Raw genomic sequence first — 25,939 nt, forward strand, 5'->3', positions numbered from 1 at the left:
AGAACACTTCTAAATTGCAGGTGATGCATGAGTACTTCTGCATTTTCACCTTTAAGAATAATGACTGTGGACATGAGAAAATGAGATAGAACTTATCCCACGAGTACTTTTTTCCTTTCAAGTTGACATTCGCACACACCTTTTTTAATTAACTTTTTTTTTTTATTACTGTATCATCCTTTATAACACTTTCCTCAACCGTCTCATTAGTATTCAAGAAAAAGTTCACATAGATCTGTACCTTCTGAAAACGTAACATTCACATATAAAATTAAGTATAACTCTTCATTTTAAGTTCAAGTGTAATGGTAATAAAATAACCAAAGGAGAAATATATGTGTTGCATAATGATCTAACCAGATGTATTAAAAATAGCAGTAAAATTTTAATATCGTTATTTATCCAGGCCTGGGAATTATTAGAATAAAAGCGAAATAGTTCATTTGCAGAGACTGTAATGCGATGAGGTGTATGTTAGATATTTCTGTGGCTGATTAAATAGAAAGATTTACAGTCTGCAAAGGGAATCCTGCAGAGAAAGTTGTTGCTAACCTGTGCCTCAAATCTTAGTTATAAGTGGATGGATAGAGTGCTACTTGGAAAATCTTTCAAAGGGTCTGAGGGAACAGATACTTAGCATGAATATTTAGATCAGACTTTGAGAAGTCTGTACAGAAATAACACTAAAACTTCTGAAAATTCCTCACAGGACCTTTCAAAGATCTATTCTTAAGAAAAAAATAGGTCAAAGATAGCTTTCATAAAACCCCTGCGAGATAAAGGTCTTTCTCTACCATATCTGTATTTCACTGGGGTAGCCAGCTACTCATAGCTGAACTAGTTTCAGCTAGCCAGGTTAGTTACAGAATCATAGCATCACCAAGGTCAGAAAAGACCTCTAAGATCATCCATTCCAACCATCCACCTATCACCAGTATTTCCCCACTAAACCCTGTCCCTCAGTACAACACCTAAACGATAATAAATTGCCGACCTGTTAGCTGTGAGTATGGAGTTTGGTAGCCAAGATAGACATATATAAAAGAATGTGTATTGTAGCTGTCTGTCTCTACCTCTTATCTGTCTCTTCATATATGGACCACGTGTATACTGCATGTGTGCCCTCGTGCACTGATCAAGTTTCTGTATTGCGGGTGTTGCATGGTCTGTCTACTTGTGCAGATACAGTGGTAGCTTATCTAGGATTTCTGGGTATACTTCAGTTCAGTGCTCCATTCAGCTTAGCTAGCTAAGGTGCTCCTTCCTACCACTTTCCTCAGCTGGACACAGCACTACTAGTATGGTGTGTTCAGAGGAAATGTGGACGAACAGTCTCCACTAACACTGCATAGCTCATATTGAAAGACAGTACTGCAGTCGTGCAGTTGTTCCTGTGTGAACAGTTCGTGATGCCAGCAGAAATGCATGCTTTAGAAATGTGGAATTCCTGTAAGGAATTTTCAGAAATGTTAGAGAGTTGTTTTTTTTCTTTATCTAGCTCTTCTAGCACTTGAGCTGATATCTGTGCAGGGTCTCTTCCTGCAGTCAGTAGCTCTGTAACCCAATCTGTGACAGAACTTCTATGTGGTAATAACTATTTAGTTATTTCCAAAAACCCAGAACGTCCATGTTATGATAGTGCCTTGTCCAAGTTATATCCTGAGAACGACACCACGTTGTCTTCTTTTCTTGAAGCTGCAACCAGTCTAGGGAAAAAAGAAAAAAACAATGTTTGGGAATGGATTGCTTTATCAGGGCTGGTTACTTAAAAAAAGTATCAGCTTCTTATCTTAGAATAAAATTACAAGTTGAGTTTTAAAATTTTATGAGTGATAATATATGTAAGGATTGGAATGACTGCTGATGTCTGCAAACATACTGTTCTGTTTTGCTGACAGTGAGTTTTTTGTTGAATGGGGCCTGCTGTTCTGATGGTTATATTGTGCCTTGGGATTACTCTTAAATGTTTGCAGTATCAGTGACTTCCATAAAGTTTTTACTTACTAGGAACAATTTAAAATGTTTTCTTCTTTAGTTACAAACATGAGATACTTTGGGAGAAGTAGGTTGAGCAATTAAGGCAAGCGTTTGTGCCTGGTCAGGACTCTTCTTCTAATGTGAACTGGGCAACTTCAATGTTTGTAATAATTACTAATCAAATAATATCCCTAACTGTTACTTCTCTCCTTCTTTACCTATGTGTCGTTCGTGAGGCTGAAATTTTTGAAGCATGTGGCCCAAACAGGTGCTGCAATCCAGGATTTCTTCTGTATTCATTCCCAGATATCTGCTTCTGTTTTTCTGATGTACTCCATTAGAATACATGCTGTTTTAAACTTCACATGATTTAAGGAGATGATTTAAAATACAACAAGGGTTTAGAATTTTTTTCTATAAGCAGCTTTTAACTTTCTCATTTCAAGATAGCTTTATTATGCTTTTAAAAATAAATAGCCTTAAGGGCAGACTTTTTCTGAAAGCAAAACATATACACTGTTGTGCCATTCTTTGTCTTTTCTGAAGGACCTTCAGATCTTCAAAGTCCTGTGTGAAACTCTTCTTCAGAGAAGTCTTTGAAGACTTTATTAGTACCTGAAGAAAAATAAATATGTTTTATTCAATAATGTGACCATGTCAACTCGGTCAATAGAGTTGTTGTAACTACTTCTTGTTGGAATGTAATCAACATAATTGTTGTGTTAGTTCTACTCTTTTGAATTAACACTAACGCTAATTAATACATCTGCTATTGCCTGTTCAAAACTTGGCAATAGTTAAAACTTGGAATAGTTAAAACGCAAAACTGCTATGGTCTTCTGTATAGAATCATGTCTCTGAGCAGTCCAGGACTGTTTTGATTCCTGATGGTCTGGCTCAGACAGATTATTTCAAAGTAGATCCTGAAACTCATCACCTACCACAAACTGAGAGTTGACTGCAACTCTTTGGGTGTGACCATCCAGTCAATTCTTTATCCACCCAGTGGTCCCTCCATCACATCGCATCTCTCACCTAATTTGGAGACCAGTATGTTGCATGGACTTTTTTTTTTAAGTTTTCAGAAGTCAGGTTTAAAGGAGTTGTGGAACATGCAGATTTATTTGATCTTCTCACCTGGGAATGGAATAGAATTGTTCAGTTGGAAGCAGCCTTCAAAGATCACCTATTCCAACTACACGGCCGCTTTGGGGCTAATCAGAAGTCAAAGCAAATTAATGAGTATGTCCCTCTCAAGCCATTTTTAATACTCAAAAATTCCTTACGTGCATTTTTAATAATGTAAATCAGTGAGGAAGGTCAGAGGATTTAAAAGATTAAGATTTATGACGTGATAAGAAATGTTGTTCTTTGAAATTAGAAAGTACTTAAAAAGGTCCAAGTACAAAAAGTAATACAGTATGTTTTCGTGTGTCTTTGTAAGTGCATATTGTGTTATATATCTATTTATATATACACATTGAAATATATGTATAATGTGTATATATTACAGGTTTTCTGTATGTAATTAATAATATAATGTAGTTGTGTTAATAAGTTATAAGTATTTATATAGTAGTTTGTATTTCTTTCCTTCTATATATCCTTACAGCTGCTTTTGTAATACACCAGATGGCCTTCACCAGTACAGTTTCCTTTCCCACATACAATTAAAATAATTGAAGTCAGAAAGAAAGATTTTCAGAATTCTTACGGACTTATGGCTGTGAAATACATTTAGTATTTTTTAGGACATTTAAAATTAGAGTACCAGAACTGTGTTGAACCTGGTTAACAGTTCCTTTGGATGCACCGTTAAGACATGATTAAAAGGCAACTGTTATTTTCTTAGCATTCAATAAGCTTGTAATAATTTGAACAGATAGCTGTCAGTAGTGTGGCTGTGCATGGTGATAAGAAATGGAGCATTTTTGTTATACATCACAGTGACTTGCTTCTCATATGTGGTTGAAAATACTGGAACACACATTTATACTAATCTGCTTTATATTGCAAACAATTAAAAGTGCTAGATGTGTACTGCAACATCTGGAGATCATTAGAAATGAGAGTAGGACCCATCCTTATTTTCACTCAATGCCACTTTTTCAGTGTATCCACAGAAAGTGTTACTGTAGACTTATGGCCGAATTATCCCTTATTGTCAGCTGTCAGAGCAGAGATAGCAAAATGGATGGGATTTGATTCCCATGGTGATTTTTGGAAACTGTTTTTTCTCTCTGCTTTCCTTCTGTGAGTACGGGATGAGAGTTTGAGTTAAATCTATTCAGTGCCTTTTTTTCCTTATTTATTTATATCCATTTCTTCAGCGTGCTTATTTTCTTTATTTTCACATTCTAATCAAGTTATTCAATTTAAAATTCTAACCTCTAAAATCTAACCTTTAAAAAAGTAAAAATTTTCTACTGTGTTCATGTCTTCTCTTATAGTAAAGGCTGCAATTGAAGTATTTTATTTTAAGATTTAATTATTATTTTTGAGGAAAAAGTCCTGCCAGGCCTATTTGTAGTTGCAGGGCAGTTAGCTATTAGTCTCTGCAGAATAAGTACCAGCAATTAACACAAAGATTTGAGAATGAAGCAAGTTTGGAGCCCTTGTGACATTATAAAGTCTTAACCTTTGGTATTGTAAGGTGAAACTAATTATATGTTGGAGTCTGAACTAGATATTACAGCCATTCAGCCATGAAGTAGGTTAGCACGGTTCACTGAAAGTATGTTGGAAGCTATCTGAGCAGAATGTCAAGGAATTCAGTGCACAGTAACTCATGGTTTTTTTAATATTTATTGTACATTCTGTTCTATCTCATACTTCTTTGTATGTGAATACTTTCTAGACAGAGTCAAGAACAGAGGTTAGAAATACGATGTTTGTGTTAGCTGCTTGCTGAAGATATGTGGAGGTAAAGAAAAAATGCTGTTCCTTAGGACTTTTTGAGAGTTAGTCTTTTGCTTTATGTAGATGATGAGTTGCACAAGGAATAAATGAAATGTAACAAAAACTTGAAGGACGAGTAATGTAGCATGCCTGTGAGAGCCCACAGGTGTGAGGGGGAAGAGTGAGGAGAGCTGAAATACTGGACTCTCTTTTTCTGCAGAAGTTAGGAGGGAGCTGTATTGAAAATGTGCTCTATAAAGATCTGTCAGTGCTACGAATAAAAACTTTGGTCCTTTGAAGAGCCGTTACGCTGAATTTGGAAGCTGATAAAACCAATTAAACTATATGTTAGAAAAACTCAAATCTTAACTGCTGAACTTCTGTATTGCCCTGAGAAATAACGAGTTGTGTTTTCCTTTCAATCTGTTACCTGCTTTTCCTTTACCTGTAAGCATAAAAGGATTAAGAATTCTAGATGTCAGAATACTTTTTTACGTTTGTAAAATCATTTTTTCACAAGCTTCAGAGTCAATTACAAATATCATAGGAGGGAATGTTGATAGAATAGTTTAATTAGAAAATAGGTCTTGTGAGCCAACGAGGATGTTCCCAAATAAATGAGTCAGCACAAGTAGAAGAGTAATTCTGAACTGGCTGCACTTGGAGCTCAAATAATAAATAGGAAAAGAAATGAGTAGGCAAAGATGAAATACAGTGAAAAACAAACTTAATAGCTTCAAAATCCAAGTTTGCGATCTTGGATTGCATTTCCAGATGTGGGGGGAAGTAACAGTGCTTTGAGAAGGAGCAGTTTCAGATTCATAGATGGGAGCTACGGTGCTGTTGCAGCACATGGGAAGCGGCAGTGTTCTAGTGCTGCATTTGCTTTCTTTGTTAAATATGTAAGAATACTTTTACAGAAAACTTGTTATAGATTGTATAACTGGGTACCATATTGCTGTTCTTTGAATACAGTACCGCTTCTGGAACGTAGACTTAACTTTCTTAAGAAGTAAGTAAATGAGTATATAAACAAACACAAAGTCTAGTTAAGAGTTATTGCATTTAGACAAATGCATGCAAGTGCCCTGTCATTTTAACTGCACAGTTCATATGCTAGATTTTGGTACATGATATTAACTATGACCTTACGTTCACAGCAGTTGTGACTATGTTGAAATAGAGTTTTGATTTCTCACACTGTTGGAAGGCATGATTCTGAACTTACAAGGATCAAAATTTATATCTTCTCGCTGATTAGGGTCTAATTTTCATATTTCCTTCCTTATCTGTGATTAAAATTATAAATTTGTGGTGGGGGGAAAAAAAAAGACCTTAAGAAAAACCACTGTAGCACGACAGCTTTTGACATTTGAGAAGACAGCCTTCTGAAACTCTTTAGACTTCCATGATGTAGTTAGAACTTCAGGGGCACTAGATTAGCAGGTAGCAAGCAGATGATATAGCAGTAGCTATAAGGTATGCTGTTAGGCACACACTCTTGAGTAAGATGATGGAGCATGATTATTTACTACTGAACTGTAAAGACAAACTTAGGAGATGCAAAACCAAAACTTGAACACCTTAAGGAAACAAAAATAAAATAAATAAAAGGAAAAAAGAAAAAAAGAAGAGTTAAGTAATTGAGGGAAAGGAAATTCTAATTTTCCATTAACTTGTATTTGTCTATGGTCTCTTCTTTAGGATAATTACACATTTGCTCAGCCAGGAATTCAAAAGAAAGTGAAAATGTTGGAAGAGCTTGTTAGTCGGATCGATGGTAAGTTTAAAAGCTAACCTAATTTCTAAATAGTGTTTCATTGAAAGCGTTTAGTCAAAATGTTTGCATGAAGTAAAGCCAGCATCACTGCTGCTACCTACAGTGGTGGAGTAATGTAGCCTTCCTCAGATGAGGTGTCACACTCGGTCAATTTGTGGCACGCTGGCCTTTGAAAGATCACTGTCCTGTATCATTTAAAGGAAAGCTACTAGAGCATGAGCCACTTTCATTACTTTTTATTAAGGCAATATAATCAAAATTCAATGGCAATTTCTTTGCAGCAGAGTAATGACCACATACAAAAGGCAGCCAGTATTCATTTCACATTAAGCTCAATGATTGTTGTAATACGGGCAAGTCACAGTGGTTGTTTATGGCTGTCCTTTGGCACTATGTTTTGTGCCTTTGTGCATCGTTTTGCTATCTGGAATGCCTGAATAATTTCTCTGTGGAATCCAATTAATTATGAACTCTGGAAATAGCATCTTTAATATTATAGATAAATTACAGTATGTGCAGGGGCAATTTGAGATTATGCTTTCATGTTTTAACAGGGCACTTTGAAATATTTTCTACCTTCATCCTTAAAATAATTCCCTTCATGAAATGCTGACTGTCATATTGCTAGAGCAGAGTTTAATTAAATGAAAGGCAAGAGATAATGCTTGCCCATTCTAAACATACTCTCTTGGTAGTTTGTTAAATTAATGAACAGAGTATTAACAAAATGTTGCCAAGCAGAACCAGCCATATATTTGTGACTTCAGCTTCACAATGATGAAATAGAAAAAAAGTATTTCCTGAATAGTTTACTATTTGATAATTTGTGTGAAAAGGTTAATTCTGTCATTTCATTGTATGTATTGTGAATTTTTCTTGTGCCAGTATTTACCATAGCAAATTTGGGTTGGCCTGCACATACTTGCAACCTAAATTTTGATTGAGTTTTTCATGCCCTTTACGTATTCTTAATTATTGAAAGATAAGAACAGAGAGCAGTTTATGTAATATTCTGCTATAAATGTAGATGTATATAAAATTGTAGTAATTGTATGTATTTTAAAAAACATATAAATTAATATTAAAAATAAAGGGTTGCTTCTATGTAAAGTGTAGGAAAATGTTTATTTAGAAATGTTTCTAAATTGGTGCATTTTATAACTTCAGAAATCATCTAACTGCTTTCAGTATGGATTTTCATGTTATTTTATGCTAATTTCAATTATTTATAGAAACAAATGCATTTTTAAATAAAGTGCATAATTACAATACCTGCAAGTAAACATCATAAACGTGGTCAGTAAAGTATGGAAACACTTTTTTAAAATGAAAAATACTGTTGCGATAATAAAACTCATTCTTAACTTTTTAAGAAAAAATAAATAAACTATATTATTGTTTGTTTTGTAAGAAAGGAAGAATAGCTGAAGGCTTATTTGTACGTTCAGTGCTTTGGGTCAGTGGATTAAGTTTGCGAAGGATTATTTTGAAATCTTTGCACTTAAATAAAAGAAAAAAAAGGGCAGTTGTAGCAAATACATTTTTCTTCATAAACTCTCCTTTGTAGGGCAGTTTAATTGCTATTTACTGACTGCAGTTAGTAAGCTAACTGCAATTAAAATGTCTTCCAGATTTTTATTTGATTGGAAATAATTTTGTGAGGTCTTTAATAAGACTGTATTTAATAGGAAATTGTTGAAGTGCACCAAAATTGCGGTAGCTCAAAAATTGCAGTTGTTTATATATCTTTCTAAGCGTAGGCACAACATATTTGCTGATGTAAATTGTGTAGTATTTAAGAAAGGATGTAACCAACACTGTGGGTAATTTTACTTTGAGCTGCAGAGTATAGAATATCCTATATCAATGTCTGTGGCTGTAGACAACTGCCAAAGTGTTAAAAATGATGATGGACACTGAATAATAACTTTTCTACGTTAGAAATGTTAATTTTCTGGCAGTTTTTAGTAGCGTACGTGAGTGCTTGCTAGTTTGTGTTGACTCTTCAGACTGCATGAAGCAGTTACAAGGCAACATCTTAGATTACTCTTAATTATAGATTCTTGATATAGTTGAACAGTTGAAGGACAGCTTCCTTGTTTGAGTGGTATAGTTGGAGAATGCAAAGCAAAGTCCTAACTAAGAAATTGATTGCCTTATAGCAGGTATATTTTATGATGTATGTTATCCATGTGACATATGTGTAGCATATGTAGGAAAGGAAACCATGTGTTAAAGGAAACTGTTAAAACTATTAAAGTAAACTAAACAGCTAATGGGGGTTGTGACATGTCAGAGCAAGGAAATGGAATTAAACATTTTTTCTGTGAATAAAAGATGACACTATGAAATATTTTATAAAGCTGTTAATTTTCAAACAGTAGCAAGCTTGAAGAATTTCAGTGTAATTGATGCTATTGAATCTTAAAACTATTTTGGTTGAATTACTCCACAAGTCAGTGGTCCAGACCCCAACTCTCTCTCATCTCCAAGGATGGCGATTCTACAGCCTCCTTGTATTAGACTCTTCAAGGCTTTGACTACCATCAAGTGACTACCAAAAGTCATTGTGACTTTCTTTTAGTACAAATAAATAGAATCTTCCTTTATGGAATTAAAGTATAGTGTGTTTTATTAACTATTCCTCCCGACTTGCTATCGTGCATAAAGCTACTGGGAGTGCACTAGGTGCCATTCTCCCAGTCATACATGAAGTTGCTGCATAGTATTGGCACCAGTATTTATCTCTGAGATTTATAACTATTTGTTTGTGCCATTTGTAACTGACAGCCACTTGGACACTTATTCTGCTGATCACTTATTTTGCAAGATCACCCTTGTAGTGCAGAGGCACACTTAAGCTTTGGTTTGAAAAAGATTTTTCAGTATTCTTTCTTTTTATGTAGTGGAGTGTCCAGCTAGTTCCTCTCTTTTGCCAGAAAATATAGTCCAAAATACATGAAAGATTAAAACAAGGTTTCAGACATTGTGTTGGCAGTGGTGGGCGTGCGCTGCTATTTCAACTTTTGGATGATGTCTCAGATAAGGGATCCTGACCTCCTTGGATTTTTTGATAGAATGATGATACAGTTAAGTTGTTATCTTTCTTACTCTTCTCTGTGTGCTTTTTTCCTTTTTGTCTTCATATTGAGTCTGCTGTACTGCAGCTAAAGAGAAAAGTATGCTTGATATGAATTTAATAGTTTTGCTTTAAAAAAAAAAATTGCATGGTTTATACTAACTGTAAATATTCTAATTGCTAATCATGATTACTGTGGAAGAAAATAATGTTCCTGTTGTTACTGTGTCACATTATTTTCTTGATGCTGGATAATTGAATGGTGAAGAGAACCTTAACATAATAAGTAGCTGCTTGAATGGATGAAGCTCATGCAGCTTGTTTGCTTATTATAATGGGTTACCAGTGTATGAAAAGTGATACCTAACCCTTTGGAGAGTGTTAATACATTATGTTAGTGATCCAAGCAACCTTCATTAACCCAGCCTCATGGATCACAACTCCTCTCAATATGACTGTCCTTGTGTGTACAGTGCAAAACATTGAATTAGATTTCAAACAGCCAAGACACTCTGTTAATTTAATCGTAATCTCAGCCCATTTAAACTCCAGAAAGTATTTTTAATGACCCGTGTACTCAGTGGAAGACTGAATAATGTTTTATCTTCAAACTCTGTCCCATTTTTCGCCTTGTCGTCATCATTCACATCTAAGAATTTTACAAAAATTTTGCAAGAGAGGATCAATAAATTGCTGAATAGTATAAGCTATCTGTTACAAGAAGTTACATTTTCTATTGTCTGTAATGTCAGTGGAGCTTTTCTCCTGTAAATCATGAACAATCTCATGATTTGTAAACAGGTCACACTTGTGTGATGCTCTCTTCCACAGTTGCTTCATTTAGCCTTGAAATCAAGGAGGCATGTTGCAGGAATGGCAAAATTAACTCAGGATTTATGTTTTCAGAATTTACAGATGTTTAGCATTTACCTGGTTTCAGACTTGGGAGAGTCTTGATTTCTTCAATTTACTGGAAAGCATCTGATAATTAATGACATAAGTAAGTGTCAGGCAGCCTGCAAGAAGGCTGAGCAATTGCACATAGAAGTAGTCTTGGTTTTTCCCATAAACTGACCAAAAATATAGGCTGTTAAAATTGCATGTCATTCTCTCTAAATTAGCAAAAATGCAACTTGAAGGAAAAAAAAAAACCTATTATTTTTTTTTTTAATTGTATTCTGATTAATGTTAGAAAAAACTTGTATGGATGGTATTCACAACTCAGAGCCTACTATGGATATTCTTCATCTTCTGTGAGGATAATTATGAAACATTTTATTCTAAATGTCTTCCAAAATAACTCATGAAGTTTGCTGTTATGTGCTGAGCAACCTGATCTATGTTTTCACAAATCAAAGAGTTACAGGGTTTGGAAGGGACTTCTGGAGATCATCTAGTCCAACTCCTCTGCTAAAGCAGTTTGCACAGAGTTACACGGGAAGATGTCCAGACTTAGTCTGAGTATCTCTGTTCTTGACAAATTAATCTTAGCTTCACTAATCGTTATTTATTTATTTATTTATTTCTCTCGTGGATTGCAAATATCTTGGTCAGATGTCTGCATTTCTTTCAGTAATGCCACAATAAGGACTTTTTAATCAAGAAAATTGTCATAACGTGCTGTCATTATATGGCCTTAAGTTTATACTGTACATATATTTTAACTGTTTTTACTCACAGAAAAAAAGCTGTATAAATATTTTGTATGTATTTCTTTGTTGTGTATGTGCAAGTTAAGTTCTTCACAAGACCTAGTTAATTTGTAATTTTTCATTTTTATATGTTTGTTTGCTTATGCACAGTGAAAGAACTTATTTCATTGTATCATTCTTGGTACTTCTCCTATTTTGAAATACTTGCTTTAGGTGTGTCTGATAGGTTATTTAATATTCGGTATTTATGTATCATGTTATGGTTTCTTAACTAATTGGGCCTGTTTATAGTACATCCTTCATTCGTATAGAGCTAATGGAGAATTGTTCTATCTAATGTCAGTTCAGTTGAGAGGCAGCATTAAGAGCTGTGTATTAAATTGCTGAACTTTCACTGGGATTCCTGCAGTTTTCTCTCTGTGTTGAGTTGTGACATAGCATTTTGCACATTCTTCTTCTGAAAGAGAGCCACGCATTCCTGAAGAACCATCCAGTCATGCAAATACAAAAGACCCAAAAGTACTTGCAGCAATGTATTTGGTAGTTTCTATACCTTGATAGTCTCTAAAGATTATTTAATTTCTGTGCTGATTTGACTTTTTAAACAGAGGAGAAAACTGGTTTTGATTTTTTGTTTTTGAAAATCTGATTCTCAAAAAGACAAAATATCAACCAAGGCTAACATATTCTCTTCTGTAACAGCACTCTAGGTGTCTGCTCAATATACCATGATAGATACAAATTAACTAATTTGTTCAGTTTTTAATTTGGATCTTGGTTGTTCGTATAATGAACTGAAGATGATACTGTAGTGACATTCAATCAATCTTTGCTGTATATTCATGCTAATGATTTCTTTAAAGTATGGTTAAAGAATACTTAACCGTGTGTGCAAAATTATGTTCATGTTTAATTATGTTGTAAAGCATTTTACTGACACCTGTAATTTTCAACTAAAATTGTATCTGTGGGAAAAAAAGCACCAGTTGTCGTAGTTGTAAAGACTTTGCATTCTTTAAATCCATTGAAGCTGTTTGAATTGGAAGTGGGAATAGAATTTATTTAGATCTTACTGCTGCTGTTGAAAATTAGTGATTAATAAGGTCATTCTTTATGTGTCAGCTTGATGCTGAAGTGATTAAAAAACTTGTAGGCATTTCATAATTGTTTTAAATTAATTTGTGCCATAGAGCTCTTTTTCATTTTAACAATGCCATCTTATTTTTTATCTGATTTTACGGTTGTAATTACTGTATTATACTTTAATCTACTCTTAGATGCTGCTCACTGGGCATTATAATTATTTAATTTATCTTTTAAATCATATTTCTAAATTTTACTGAGGAGATTAAGTTTGTACGCTCATACAGGGTTCAGAGATCTTAACAAGAGTTAATTAAGACTGATGTTAAAATCATTTATAAATTCCTGACTTTTCTAAACACTTTGACTTTTAATTAGCCTAAACTTACATTTTTGCGGCAAATTAAAAAATAAAGAAAAAAAAACATGATCTGAATTGTAAGAAGTGTTGGGCATAAACCCAGTTATGATTGCACATGGTTGTGATTTATAAGATTTGGCTACAGAATTCTGATGACTGCTTCTTGGAAGTAGAACTATCTGATCAAACAAATAACATTGTAAGATGTAACATATAACATCTTGAATATTAGGTCAAGTTCCACCTGGGACAGCAAGTGTATTTTTAGCTTTTAGCTTGAATGCTTTACTGCTTGGATTACTGTTAGTATTTTTCCTAATAGTTTCCTCCATTTTCCTTTGGATACTTCAGAATTATTACACGCTTGATTCCTTGAGGCAGCTAGATCTCCCATCCCTCGTGTCACTTCCCCTGTCTGTCCCTCTGTCCATTTTCTGCTTTTGCTCTGGAATCAGTCTCTTGGACTTTTCCGTGTCAGCTGAATATTTTGAGTATGAAGATACTTCTCAAAGTCCTGACAAGTAGCAGTATATTTAGTGGGCTGATTTCAAATAGACAATTATCTAAGTTGTAGGCCACGAAGAGAATACTATTAGGTAATACATCTGGTCTTCTGCCAGTCTTGTTTTCATTTTATATTGCATTTCTCAGGGATTTGTTTGTTTATTTATTGCTTTTAATGATATGATTATAATTCTTACAAAGGATGAGGTAGAAGGCAAACTAATTCTGGAACAAAAAAAACTTAAATGCTAATTGTAGCTATTTGGATCTCTACTAGTACTTGAAGCAGAAATATGTATCATAGCGAAAGCTTGTCTCCAAGTGCAGATTTATGATCATTTCTGAGTGTCTTTTTCCAGTCATCAAAAATTTCTATTGTTTTTAATGTATGTTAGTAAAAATAATGGAGATTGATAATAATAACTCACTGCTAAGCTGTATTCTTGACAAAATCAATTTTATTCAGACTTTCATATATTCGGGTTGGGGGTTTCTTGTTGGTTGTAAGCCTTAATCTGCATCTAGGGCTACCTGGTGTTGAGGTTTTGCTCCAAATTCTTATCTTTGTCTCCTATAAGCACGCTAGTTTTAAACAGCATGGAGATGGTTTGCAAAATAAAGAATGAAATGCAGAATTTGCCTTTGGTAAAGGGAAGCATTGCTTACCAAACACCAGTTTTGTCAAGTGTTTATTTTAAGTCAGAGGCAGGCAGTTCATCATGAGATTCTGCTCTAACAATTACAAGTTTACCCTTGTGGATGGTAGCATTCATAGCAAGCAGCAATATTCTCAAATGTGTTACTTGTTGTTTATGTCACAGTACTGTCTTTTTTAAATAACTCTCCATGTTGTTAGGAAGTTCAATCAGGAAGAATTGCTTACTGTAATTGCTTCTTTGCTTAGAATAAAATTCTTTAGAATAAAATCTGGTTGGTTGGCCAGTTGCTTGCTTTGCTCAGCTAAGAGGACAGTTCTAACGTTTTGTAAATGATGGCAAAGACTGTCAGTCAAGAACCAAGTCACAGCATTACGAACAAACCGGGAAAGAAATCTGTTACATTACACTATTTACAGAGACTGTGCATAACGTTTCATCCCTGCAATGGGCTGTGAAAACTTTTCTGTAATTTAGAAGTTGCAATACTACATAGGGAGGAAAATCACTATTGGCAGCTCAGGTTTATAAAAACTGTGGCAGTGCTACATGGGGGGCATTTCCTATTCGTAATCTAACAGTTATATAAAGTTCAGACTTGCAAGCATGTTCCATATAAGTTAATATGAGATTAAACCACGTGATTTTCTTTTCTATAACTTCATCTTTTAATGGACAAGAGCCAAATTTAATTGATAATCTGGCAAGTAAAAGATAAATGTTTGCACTGTGGTGTGTGAGAGAAATCTTATCAACCGTCAGGCAATGAAATGCCAAACATTGTAGTATTTGACTGTCATGGGACTTTTAAAACATTTAAATATAAAATTGCTGTAACCTATGTTATGAAGCTTCACTGTCAACATCAGCTGACAAATTGAGTGAGTTAATTAAGTCATAAGTAATAATTTCTTACTACATTTGATGTGGGAAGAAAGGTGTCTGGATTTTTCATTCAGTAGACAAAATACAAAACAACAAAAACAGCTAGCTAGAAAATTCTGCAGCTGTATTGTCTGTTTTACAAAAGAGAAGACAGGAGGAAACATTCGGATCATACTGGTCTATTTATCTGTTTTGTTAAAGTCTCTACAAAAATATTAACTAATATTAAACAGCAAAAGTTAATTAGTGGAAAAAATAGATGGTGAATGAAGATCCTGAGTGCTTTTGAGTCTCTGAATTACTGTTCAGTCTCTACTGCGTTCCTCCATGAGATTACTACCTGCCAAGGAAATATATATATATATATTTTATTAAAAAAACTTTATTATCAATTTGTATATTCACTCAGGGAATCTTCAAAAGAGTCATTAGAAAATTAATAAAAAAATAGGATTCTATGTTAATTCTGCAGTAAACTTTGTGTATTTTACAATGAAAGGATTTTAAGTTTTAAAGCAGTGCTTTTTTTGGAGTGATATGCTTTGCCTGCATTATTATCTCTAAGGTCATTGATTATTATTTTTCTTTATTTTTTTGGAATGTCGGTCCTTTTTAAAGTAATAAAGTGACAAATGCAAAACCAAGGAGAATTTTGACAGTAAGAATTCTCATATGTGGTAGATGTGGAAACTGTTTTCTGAAATGTCAGTTCTCTGTATTGTTCAACTTTTTTGGCTTGTCTTCCATTTTGTAAGTCTCTGAATTTTTAGATTATAGCACTTGATTTTATTGACTTGGCCTGGAAAGAAGAAAATCCAGCTGAAGTACCATCTGAAATTGAGAGTGCTAGTATATTTCTGTGGCACGTTTTCATACATCAAGTAGAAAGATCACAGGCATTATTCTGTGTTAAGAAGAGTGTCAACAAAGCCTCTGCCATTATTTTTCTATCTGTTTTGGATTGGTACCAAAGGAAATACTCTTGTAGCAACTGTAATCACTTAAATAAGAATCTTAATGAAGACAAATACATGCTTTTTCTTCCTTCCCTTGTAAGGGGAGGAGGGATAAATAAACAGGTTAAAAGAGCTGTTTATTTACCCGATATGCTTTAATTGCATTTCAGATGATGTTATAACAATGAGTCTGTTTTATATTTACTTTAGAAATATGTATAAAGCGATGATAAAATGGAGTTAAAAATGAAATGCTGAAGTATGAACTATGAAAAACCCCAAATTTTCAAAAATGTCAAAACTAGGTTTAGAGTCAAGCATCAGAAAAGATTGCTAGGGTTGATAGGACTCTTTAAATAAAGGTCATCAATAAAAGGCTAGTATTGCAAAGTAATAAATTACGCAGATGGATGCAGTGGCTCCATGCTGTGCCACTGTAATTTGGCAATTCAAGCATCATTTTGCTATTATTTTGTTATTCATCTTTGCTTATGTGGAAGCTTTCCCAGCTCTTGTTATGTCAGTGTCCCCCATTCAGGTCAGCCTTAAGTCGTCATGCTTCAGTGCAGGTTATTTTGTCCTTAAGTGTGCTTTAGTTTCTGAATCTGTAGTCACATACAACTTTAATTCTGAAATCAGTAAAACAGTGTGAGAAGCTGTCTTACTTCACCTTATAAATATTTGATGCATATAGATTCTGCTTCCAGGAGAAACTGAAAATTTTAGCTGTACATTACAACATTAGGTACTCATAATTAATTTCAGAAATTCTTGATGAATTCATAGAAACATAGGAAACATTCACTAAAACCATTTCTGTGTACATATTTATTTTAAAAATTGGGAACCTTAGTAAATATAATTCTTGGGCTTTTTTCATTTTGGTACAAGTTGTATTTTTTCATAACTATAACACAGTCTTGTTGTCTGAAAATGCAGTAAGTGTATTCTTGTGAAATACTTGAGATCTGAAAGTTGACAATAATTACATAACTTGCTTGTTTGTTGCTGACTCGTGCTAATTTCCAGTGAAATGGAAAATTTAAATTTAGATTACAACTGTCGTAATTACCTTTATCAGCAAAATAGCCCCTTACTGACAATTACTTACAAAGTAGGAAGAATGAGTCTTTTCAGTCATTGCATTTTCTATTCCCGTCTTACATCAATTGCGTATAACCCAGGGAGTTCGGTAGTCTGCTTTTCAAATTCTTTAGACTAGAAAACAACTTCCAAGAAATTCATTATGAATATTAAACACGAGTTGAAATATAAAGACTGGCACAATTTATTGTTCTTCATTACTTTCAATGTCTGCAAGCAACCAAATGAAATATGTTTGTACTGTGTGAAGAACAAAAATGTTAGGTGGTGTTTGTGAGTTAGTACATCAACTAGAAATAAAACAGTTTTTGCATTCTACTTGGTTATTTAAATGTTGTAGTCTGCAATATAGGTATCTGAAATAAATTTATTTCACTTCAGCATATGTGACTTGCAGCTATATTTCCCTAGAGCAAAGGCGGACACATGACAGTGGTTCTGTACCTGTTAGTACCTGCGAGGCATGCAAAGCCTCTAACTGTTGAAAATGAATATCAAAAGGTGTTATATTTTCTTCACTATGTATGTTGCATGTTTTTACTGCCTTGTTTCATTCTTAAGTTCATTTCTCTAAGGTTTTAGGACATGTGATTACGATGGTTGCCTTCTCCTTTCAGTAGCTTTTCAAGCTGAGAACTTCTTCATAGCTATTTTACAGAATGATAAACAATTCTACCATGCATGTCATGTCATACAGACATTGGAACCAGCCTTAATACTGAATATTGTCTCTATCACTGATTGTGTACTTGATGAGTTTCGCAGAAAGTCTTGGAAAGAAAGGTTTTAATGTGATAGGAAGATAGTAAGTTTGTAAAGGTAGAAGATCAGCCACATGATTTTGAGATTGGCATGCAAAGGTGATTGTGGGTAGTGGGATATCCATGACAAAGGTCTCCTTTATGAGTAATTTTAAAAATATTAATAGTGCGTAGGCAGAATATATACTAGTAATGTAGTAGTACTTCTCGTGTACACAGCCAAGGGGAGGGATTATCCAGAACGTGATGAGGTCACTTAAAAGTCTGGCACATCATAACCTCTCCACCCTCATTCTCTTAACTGATCATGTTCTGTAGTAGCAGGACTGTAGCAGTTCAGTCTGTTGTGTTAGTAGTATCTGTTTACCTGATTAGTGTTATGTTTAGAAATGAAACAGAACATTTGAAGATTTGCACACTTTTATGGATAGCTTCAAGTTTAAAAAATATAAATAAATTCCAGAAGTAGCAGATATTTTTAAGATGTTCAGAAACAATATATTTTGACTTTATTTATATAATGGAAGTTTATGACTTTAAAAACATAGATTATTTAGCCTTGGGTAGATAGAGACAAAGAGAGTGCTTTGGAAATGTAATGATGTTATATACATATTTATAGGTGTTTGTTTTTAGACACTTTTGGAGCCAGTGAACATTTGGTGAAATGTGTTGTGACTGTTCTGATTTGCAAAAAGGCTCCCTGTTGGTTGTTTTTAAAATCTGAAACATTTTTACTTCTTCCATATTGAAACAAGTTCAGTTCTCTGAAAGTCAGTTGCCATACTGACTAAAACTTTCATATAGAGCCATACAACGTGTATTGAGAAAGAGAATGATATAACTTCAGTCTAAGCCTTTAAGCTATCAGAATTCTGAATAACTAAAAATAATAATTTGTTAAACTGTTATTATTGGGCTCACCTACAATCTTGTACAGCGTATTCAAATTTAAATGGAGCTGGCGTGGGTGAAATTTATTCTGTAAGTTTGTACTGTGCATTCATTTCCATTATTCTCTGGCCTGCTTGCTTCAACACAGAGGCCCCAGGAAGCACAGTGCGTTATACAGATGGACAGCTGATCTTTTTGGTCAGAAAAATTCAAATATTTCAGATTTAACTTCTGCTACCTAATCTTCATGTAACGTCTTGTAACAGTACCATTGTACTTTTGGGATGTTAGTTGTTCATTTAGTTTTTTAGTGCCTTTTTAGCTCTGATAAATGTGGAATTTGGAAGATCAGAGTGTTTTCATTGTCTTAGCTTCTAGAATACCTCTGTGAATGTAGATGAAGGAGAATATGGGTAGCAAAAAAATCTTTCACAAAGAAATAGAATAGAGATGTCCTATTGAGGCCTTAACAAAGACTTCTTGTCATACATTTAGATGAAGTAAGACATAAGTATTTCTGCAGTACTTGTAATTTATGGCATGTTAGCTAAAACCACTTAACAGAATGTGATTCTTTTGGAGGTAAATTTTGCTGAATATAAAGAAGTCCGACTAGCAGATTAGTTCCATTAAAGATAGGAATAACCCATGCAAGTGATTATCTGTGCTCTCAGAAAACACACCAGAATAGATATTGTGTGCTTGAGTAGTTGTTTAGAAACCTTTGATACATTGATACTTTTTTACAATACATTATTAAAAAATTGTATTTATTTGATATTAAGAAATTATTTAAGCTTCAATTTGTTTAAATTAGCTCTGTTTTGCATGCATTAATCTCAACGTTCTGTCTCAAGTGAATACAGCCTATATTTATGCCCTCTTTTATATTACTTTTATTACTGTCTTCTTTTTATTACCAATGGTTGTTTTTTTTTGGAAACCGTTACATTATTTATGAATCTTGTTGCTTGTAGTCCTGCCCCAAATAATTTTTAATCTAAGAAATTAGTGAATATATATCTACATATTAATTTCATTTTATAAATTCGTATATTGTTTTTTGTGTGTTGAGAAGCTGTGACTTCAATCTTTTTTCTTTCATCATTGTGAACCATTGTTTAAGTCATCCAAAGGGAGAAAAATAAGTCTAGCGTACTGTATAAGTAGTTGCTTCTCACGTTAATGTTATGTGTTTATTTGTATGCATCACCACATTTTAAACTACTTGGGATCAGAGGATTATTTAATTTTCAGATACTACTTTTGATAGTTAAGGACTTCAGAAAAGGTTCAGTAAAATGTTGGTTTATTCTGTCTTCAGAACAAGTTCATAGACACTTGGATCAGCATGAGGTGAAGTATTTGCAATTTGCTTTCCGATGGATGAATAACTTACTGATGAGAGAAGTCCCTTTACGGTGTACCATCAGATTATGGGACACATACCAAGTAAGTACTTTATTACACTTCCATATCTCTGACTGTGTGTTTCCAACAAGCAGGTGTGTTTTTGTGTTATTCTTCTTGAACTTCTGATTTAGAGTCATAATAATATGAGAGAGTCTTCCGTGATCATTACCATTTAGAAACATTAAAAGTTTTCAGTCATTTTGCTCTTAAAAACACCCAAGCACTTTATATTGGATCAATTTATAGTACTAAAATGTACCCCTTGTCAAAGCATGGGTTAATGACAATGCCCCTTCTGCCTCTTCAGAAAACAAAGCATTGAATTTTGTTTAATCAATGTTCTTCATAGATTCTGAGTTCCAGACTTCACACTCCCCCCTTAACTATTCATTCCAAAACTAGCATCCATCTCTCCAGCACTGAAAAATGCTTATCCTTCTGTAATTAGTCCTGTTCTATTGTTTATCCAGATGAATTCCTTATGTTGCTGACCTCTACTTGAGGCAATTAGTTTCCTCAATAATTTCTTGCTCAACTGTCAAGCGAAAGAATTGGTATTAGTGAAAAACTGTTAGTCTGTTCTTAGTTCTATTTGTTAGTGTTCCAGCAGCTTCTAGTTCTATTTTTTAATTATTTTTAATTCTTTTAATTATTTATTTAAATGATAGACTTTTGCCAGAGGTGTGGAGCACTGCCAGGGGAAAGGTGTCTGGGTAGGACAGACTGCCTGGTTGCATTGAGTCTGTATTGGGCGTCCATTCTGGCTCCCCCACTTCATGAGGACATCCAGGACAACAGTGAGCAGCTTCCCTTCTCTTGCAAGGATATGAGAACAGCGGCCTTTCTTTAAAGAGGATCTCACTGTTGTTTTCACAGAAGGAAACCTTTTGTCTCCTTGCTCTTCCCCTCTTACTATCACAGCAGTGCCTCACTGAGCTGTCCATTTTCTTCAGTTAAGAGAAAATATGGACTAAATATTGTTTCCAGTTTAAATTACAACTTGGTTATTCTCAGAGTAGGCCCAGTTTTCCCATGAACTACACCAGGAGGTTTCAGGGGAACAACAGCACGCTTAATAGTCTTCTGTTGGTATTTCCTGGTGTGATAGATAACTACTGTTATCTGGAATGGTTAGAACCATGCTATGTCTCTCAAAATTCTTTGCAGTTCTTCCATTAATGTTGTGAGAATAGGATCAGGCACTTAAATGCTATCCAGATCTGTCTTGGTTTGAATTGTAATAAAGGTTCTCTATCTGGTATCATGTTTTTGTCTAGTTTAATTTAGGATTCATCAGTCATTTGTTATGCTCTGTGAAGTAAATCATTGAACATATAATCCAAAATACCTGTGGTTGATGTAGTTAAAGTGTAGGGGCAGAGGAAACTGGAAAGGTTCCCAAATCCTCTGTTAAGTAAATGCTCTATTATTCTGTAGCTGTGTCTTTGAAATCCACTAAAATTTATCACTGTCTTCTGAAGCAGAACTTTGTAAAATAGGAAAATTAAGGACATTTTGCATGCTGTTTACAAAGAATGTGTTGCAAGAGCTTCTTAGCTGTAAATGTTTTGTTTTACTTATTCTTTAACTCAAATTGCATTTTAATGAGAGTGAATTATTCCTTTCTTTACTTGATTTGGACTTCGCGTTTTCTGTTTGGTTTTGTTTTTAAGATAAATGCTTGAAATATTTTATATATATTTTTGAAAGTGATATTGCTTGTGAGGTAACGCCTAAGACATTCACATTTTAAATCTGTAGAACTGTATTATATGGATGGACATAGACTTTGTCAGATGCGAAAGATTTTACAGACCAATAATGTAATATAATAGCTCAGATTTATCTTTTTATTATTTCTTGCCTTTTTATTTTACATTTTGCCATCTTTTTTGGCATAAAGAATTGGTAAACTAAGCTAGCATCGTAGCAGAAAAATTCAGGGATTATGCATGTTAGTTTTATGTTTGCTCCTTTTTGGGGTTGGGGGTGGTTACTGACACTGATTTAAAGATTTGTTTGTGTATTTGAAACAAAAAGTTAACTCTGACTTAAATGATGCAGCATTCTGCATTGGAATCTGGGGGGATATAGATATGCTCTGTATCTATGCTGTTCAACACTAAACAGATATTTTAAAAGGTTAGATTTTCTGTCAAAGTCTCTGAGGCTAACCTTGATTCAATTTAAGACATTTTGTAGAACTTTGCATCAACTTTTTATTTAGGTTGATTTTCTTTTTTAAAAATCTGTGTTGTCCTTAAGGTCCTCTTAAGATCCACTGTATTTATGTAGCTGTGTACATTTCTCCTAAGTGCAAAAAATCATTACAGTGGTAGCATCCATTCAGAATCCTTCATCCTTTTCTAGAAGCAGTACAAGTGGTAGGTTGCGAAGTAGTACAGAGTTAAATTTTAGCTATCGGGTAAAAGTCTTGTCTTTTTTTTTTAATTCTATGCTTAAGTATTGAGTTCAGAACAACATCTGATTTTTGGGCAGTTGGGAGCTTGAAGAAAAACTCTTAATGATGCCATTAAATTCTCCTGATATTTGATAATGTACTGTACTGACTGCTCTTTGAGATGAGGTAGTTCTATTTTTCATTATACTGTTGGTCTTCTGGCCTGATGTTCTTACACAAATTACTTTTCTGTGCTGTCATTCCTACAGTGATTTCTCTGTGTAAATAACTCTGTAGGAGTACATAATTTCCTTGAGAAACACTGTTAGAAACTTACTCAGACTTCTGTGTTGGCTGGTATTAAAATTTATGTGGATCTGAAATTGTTTGAGAGAAACAAAACAAAACAACAACAAAAAAAAGCAACAAAATGTGAATGCAAAAAAGGATGGCTACAGCAGTATATTAGTTTTCAGTTTTAAATATATTATGGCAAGTGCCATTTGAAAGTGTAGATTTCAAGTGTACAGCCTAATATTTAATCCTGCCAAGAAGCCTTTTTGTTTAGTACCACTTTGCTGACTGCTGTATAGCCAGCTGTCTAGAAGGCTGATTAAGCTGAATTCTCATAGTCCTTGGATACATTGCAAAACAGGTGAGTGAAGTAGGTACTATTTACAACTCACCAGTCTATTTTTTCCTTCTTGGAACTAATTATTTCTTCCTTGTCCAAGAGTCTGATGCTTCCCTTCTTCAAAACAAATATTATTTAAGTTTTCTGAAAAATGTGTATCTTCTTTAGACCTAGTATTATTGCAAGTACTCGGGTAGCAGTTTACATACTTTTCTTATACAGGGAGAGATTGAAGTTTGTGTGTCTCAGGTTGGACTTCTGTTGACCAGCATGGCAACATATATGCTTTTTTTCACCTTTGCTCATTTGTATAACTTAGCTAATTCATAGCTTTTGTTGGGGCAGGGTGGGAGGGGGGGGGAGGATTTTCTTTAAATATGAACATCTAATGTTACAGTTTAAAAAAAAACTTAGTTTATCCATTTTATTGGTCAGTGGCATGATAGCTCTCTGCAACATTTTGCAGCCAGATATATTTCTTAGGCTATCCTCAGTAAGTTTGTTTCTCTACTAAACTGTTCATTTTCTAGATCGCTCAGTAATTTACTGAGTAATACTAATCTTACTGTTATTTTTTCATTTCTTGTATTTTATTTTTCTTTAATTCGTGTCCTCTTTCTGTCCTGTTCCACAACAATTAGTTTCAGTGTCTAGCTAAGTGAAATAGATGAAAGTATTTGGACATGTGAATTTTTAATATCCAATTACTTATACACGACTAGGATCATGTCTTTAAGATTTATAGACATTTGTCAATTTGATTGAAGCTGGCCAGTGGGTTAAATGTTCCTGAAGTGGGAGAGATAGACCTGGTGGAACATAACCTTTCCTTCCTGGACATAAAATGCAAATGTGAAAGTTTAATTTTCTTAGGAAATAAAGGTAAAATACTGCTTAACTTGGTAATGGCTCTTGTCCACATGAAATACACTGTAAGATAATCTCTTGGATTCAGAAGCATCAGAGGCCTCTGGAGCCTGTAGTCAAGTTATACCTTCTTCTTTGATTCTGTCATCCCTCGTTTTTGTATAAGGAATGTTTGTTTTTTTTCTCCAGCTTCCTGCTTGAGAGCAGGAATTCACTGTTTGCTCTCTTCTGAGCTGAGCTGCAATTGTCCCTACTTTCACTGTAATTCAAGAACAAACCTTTTCACATTATCTTCTTTAAAAGTAATTCTAAAGATGTAATTAAAATCAAAAGTTCTTGGATACTAAATGTAAGAGGACTTTTACTTATAAGGTTTATTTATAAGGTGCAATCTAAATATTTCCTTTTCAAACAAAACATCCTTACTCTAACTCTCCTTTTGTGTTCAAGTTAGTATTTTCCCTTATGACATTAGTTCCTGTTGCTTACAGCTTCCCTTCAACCTTAGCAATTGTGAAGTTTTTTTTTACTTTTTCAGTCTTTGTCAGCCAACTGACTCTCATTGCCTTACACCACATGGATAGTTATTTGCCAGGACAACTGTGTTGCCAAGGCAACTTCCCATTGCCAACAGTTGTGCTCATTAAGACTTTATTTTGGCAGGCAATTATATTCCAGTGGCATAACACTGAAGTCAGTGACCTCTTATTGTTTATCTTCTGCTAACTGCAATCTGAAGTAACATAAAACTGACAGACAAGAAGTTAAGAATGTTAGTCAGAAAAAGTTTATCTTCAATTATGAGTATAACTTTTTGTACAGACTTGAACATGCATAAGGGTTGTATGCTTCTGAGTATCAATTTTTCTGACCTTAAAAAGCACTCATTCATATTTATAAAAGTTCTCAGGTTTTCTCCTAGGAAGGACATAATCTAAATGCTATTTGTAGAATTACAATAATGTGTATATACACTTGGTATTCTTGTTGATTATCAAGGTTTAGTTTATTAATTCCTATTTAATTTTAATTTTTAGTGTGAGACAAGGCTCCCAATCTCCTCATGCAATCAAATTAAGCAGATCCATAATCTTGCTGTACATTCTCATCCCAAACTGTGATCTGCAGTTATATATCCTCATCTTCCCCCTGTACTGCTCTGTATGCTTTGCCTCAGCAAACAAGGTTATAATACAAACAAGCAACAAGAACAAAAGCAACCAAACTAAAACAGGAATGAACCAAAGCCCCCTACAAAAAAAAAAAAAGAAAAAAAAAAGAAAAAAAAAAAAAGAAAAAAGTTAACTTCCCTCTATCAAATTGAAAAATCATCTTTACACTTTAGCCAGCCCATCAGCTTTCCTTACAGCCATATCATTTAATACATCTCATCTGCTTAGTCCTCTGCTTATTTTCACATTCTTTCTTTTCATTACAGGAAGAACCAGTCTTGACACTGCCTGTGTACCTACTCAGATTTTGTAGTATCTACAGAGAAGGTTAGGGACCATGAGGAATGAGTATTAGGTTGCCTGTATAGTGACATTTATCTGAACCCTGAGGAATAAGCATTAGTACTAGCAAGTTAATGCTTGAAGTAGGTGCTTAAATATGACTACAGGAAAATTGATCATCTGCCATGCCTTTGGATGGGTTTGCATATTATTCATGAATACCTGGACATCAGAAGTCTGTTGGACCTGAAATTCCAAGATTTCTACTTTCTGGTCTTCTAACCTGTGAACTCACTGTTAATAGAATCATAGAATCATGGAATGGCCTGCATTGAAAAGGACCTTAAAGACCATCTAGTTTTAATCCTCCTGCTATGTGCAGGGTCACCAACCACCAGACCAGGCAGCCCAGAGCCACATGCATCCTGGCCTTGAATGCCTCCAGGGATGGGGCATCCACAACCTTCTTGGGCAACCTCTTCCAGTGTGTCGCCACCTTCTGTGTGAAAAACTTCCTCCTAATATCTAACCTAAACCTCCCATCTCAGTTTGAAACGATTACCACTTGTCCTATCACTAT

At 34.2% G+C, this 25,939-nt stretch overlaps 1 protein-coding gene across 1 annotated transcript in view; it reads left to right on the forward strand.

Annotated features, from left to right (window-relative positions):
- Positions 1-20,837, forward strand: part of TBC1D22A (TBC1 domain family member 22A) — an 82,623-nt gene extending 61,786 nt beyond the window's left edge. The window contains exons 10-12 of the mRNA XM_019619742.2: positions 6,580-6,655; positions 19,915-20,042; positions 20,672-20,837. Of these exons, the coding sequence (XP_019475287.1) occupies positions 6,580-6,655; positions 19,915-20,042; positions 20,672-20,743 (276 nt within the window). The 3' untranslated portion in view covers positions 20,744-20,837. The remainder of the gene's footprint in view (positions 1-6,579; positions 6,656-19,914; positions 20,043-20,671) is intronic.
- The last annotated feature ends 5,102 nt before the right edge of the window (positions 20,838-25,939 follow it).

Source organism: Meleagris gallopavo, chromosome 1 (assembly GCF_000146605.3).
Source record: "Meleagris gallopavo isolate NT-WF06-2002-E0010 breed Aviagen turkey brand Nicholas breeding stock chromosome 1, Turkey_5.1, whole genome shotgun sequence".
NCBI lineage: Eukaryota > Metazoa > Chordata > Aves > Galliformes > Phasianidae > Meleagris > Meleagris gallopavo.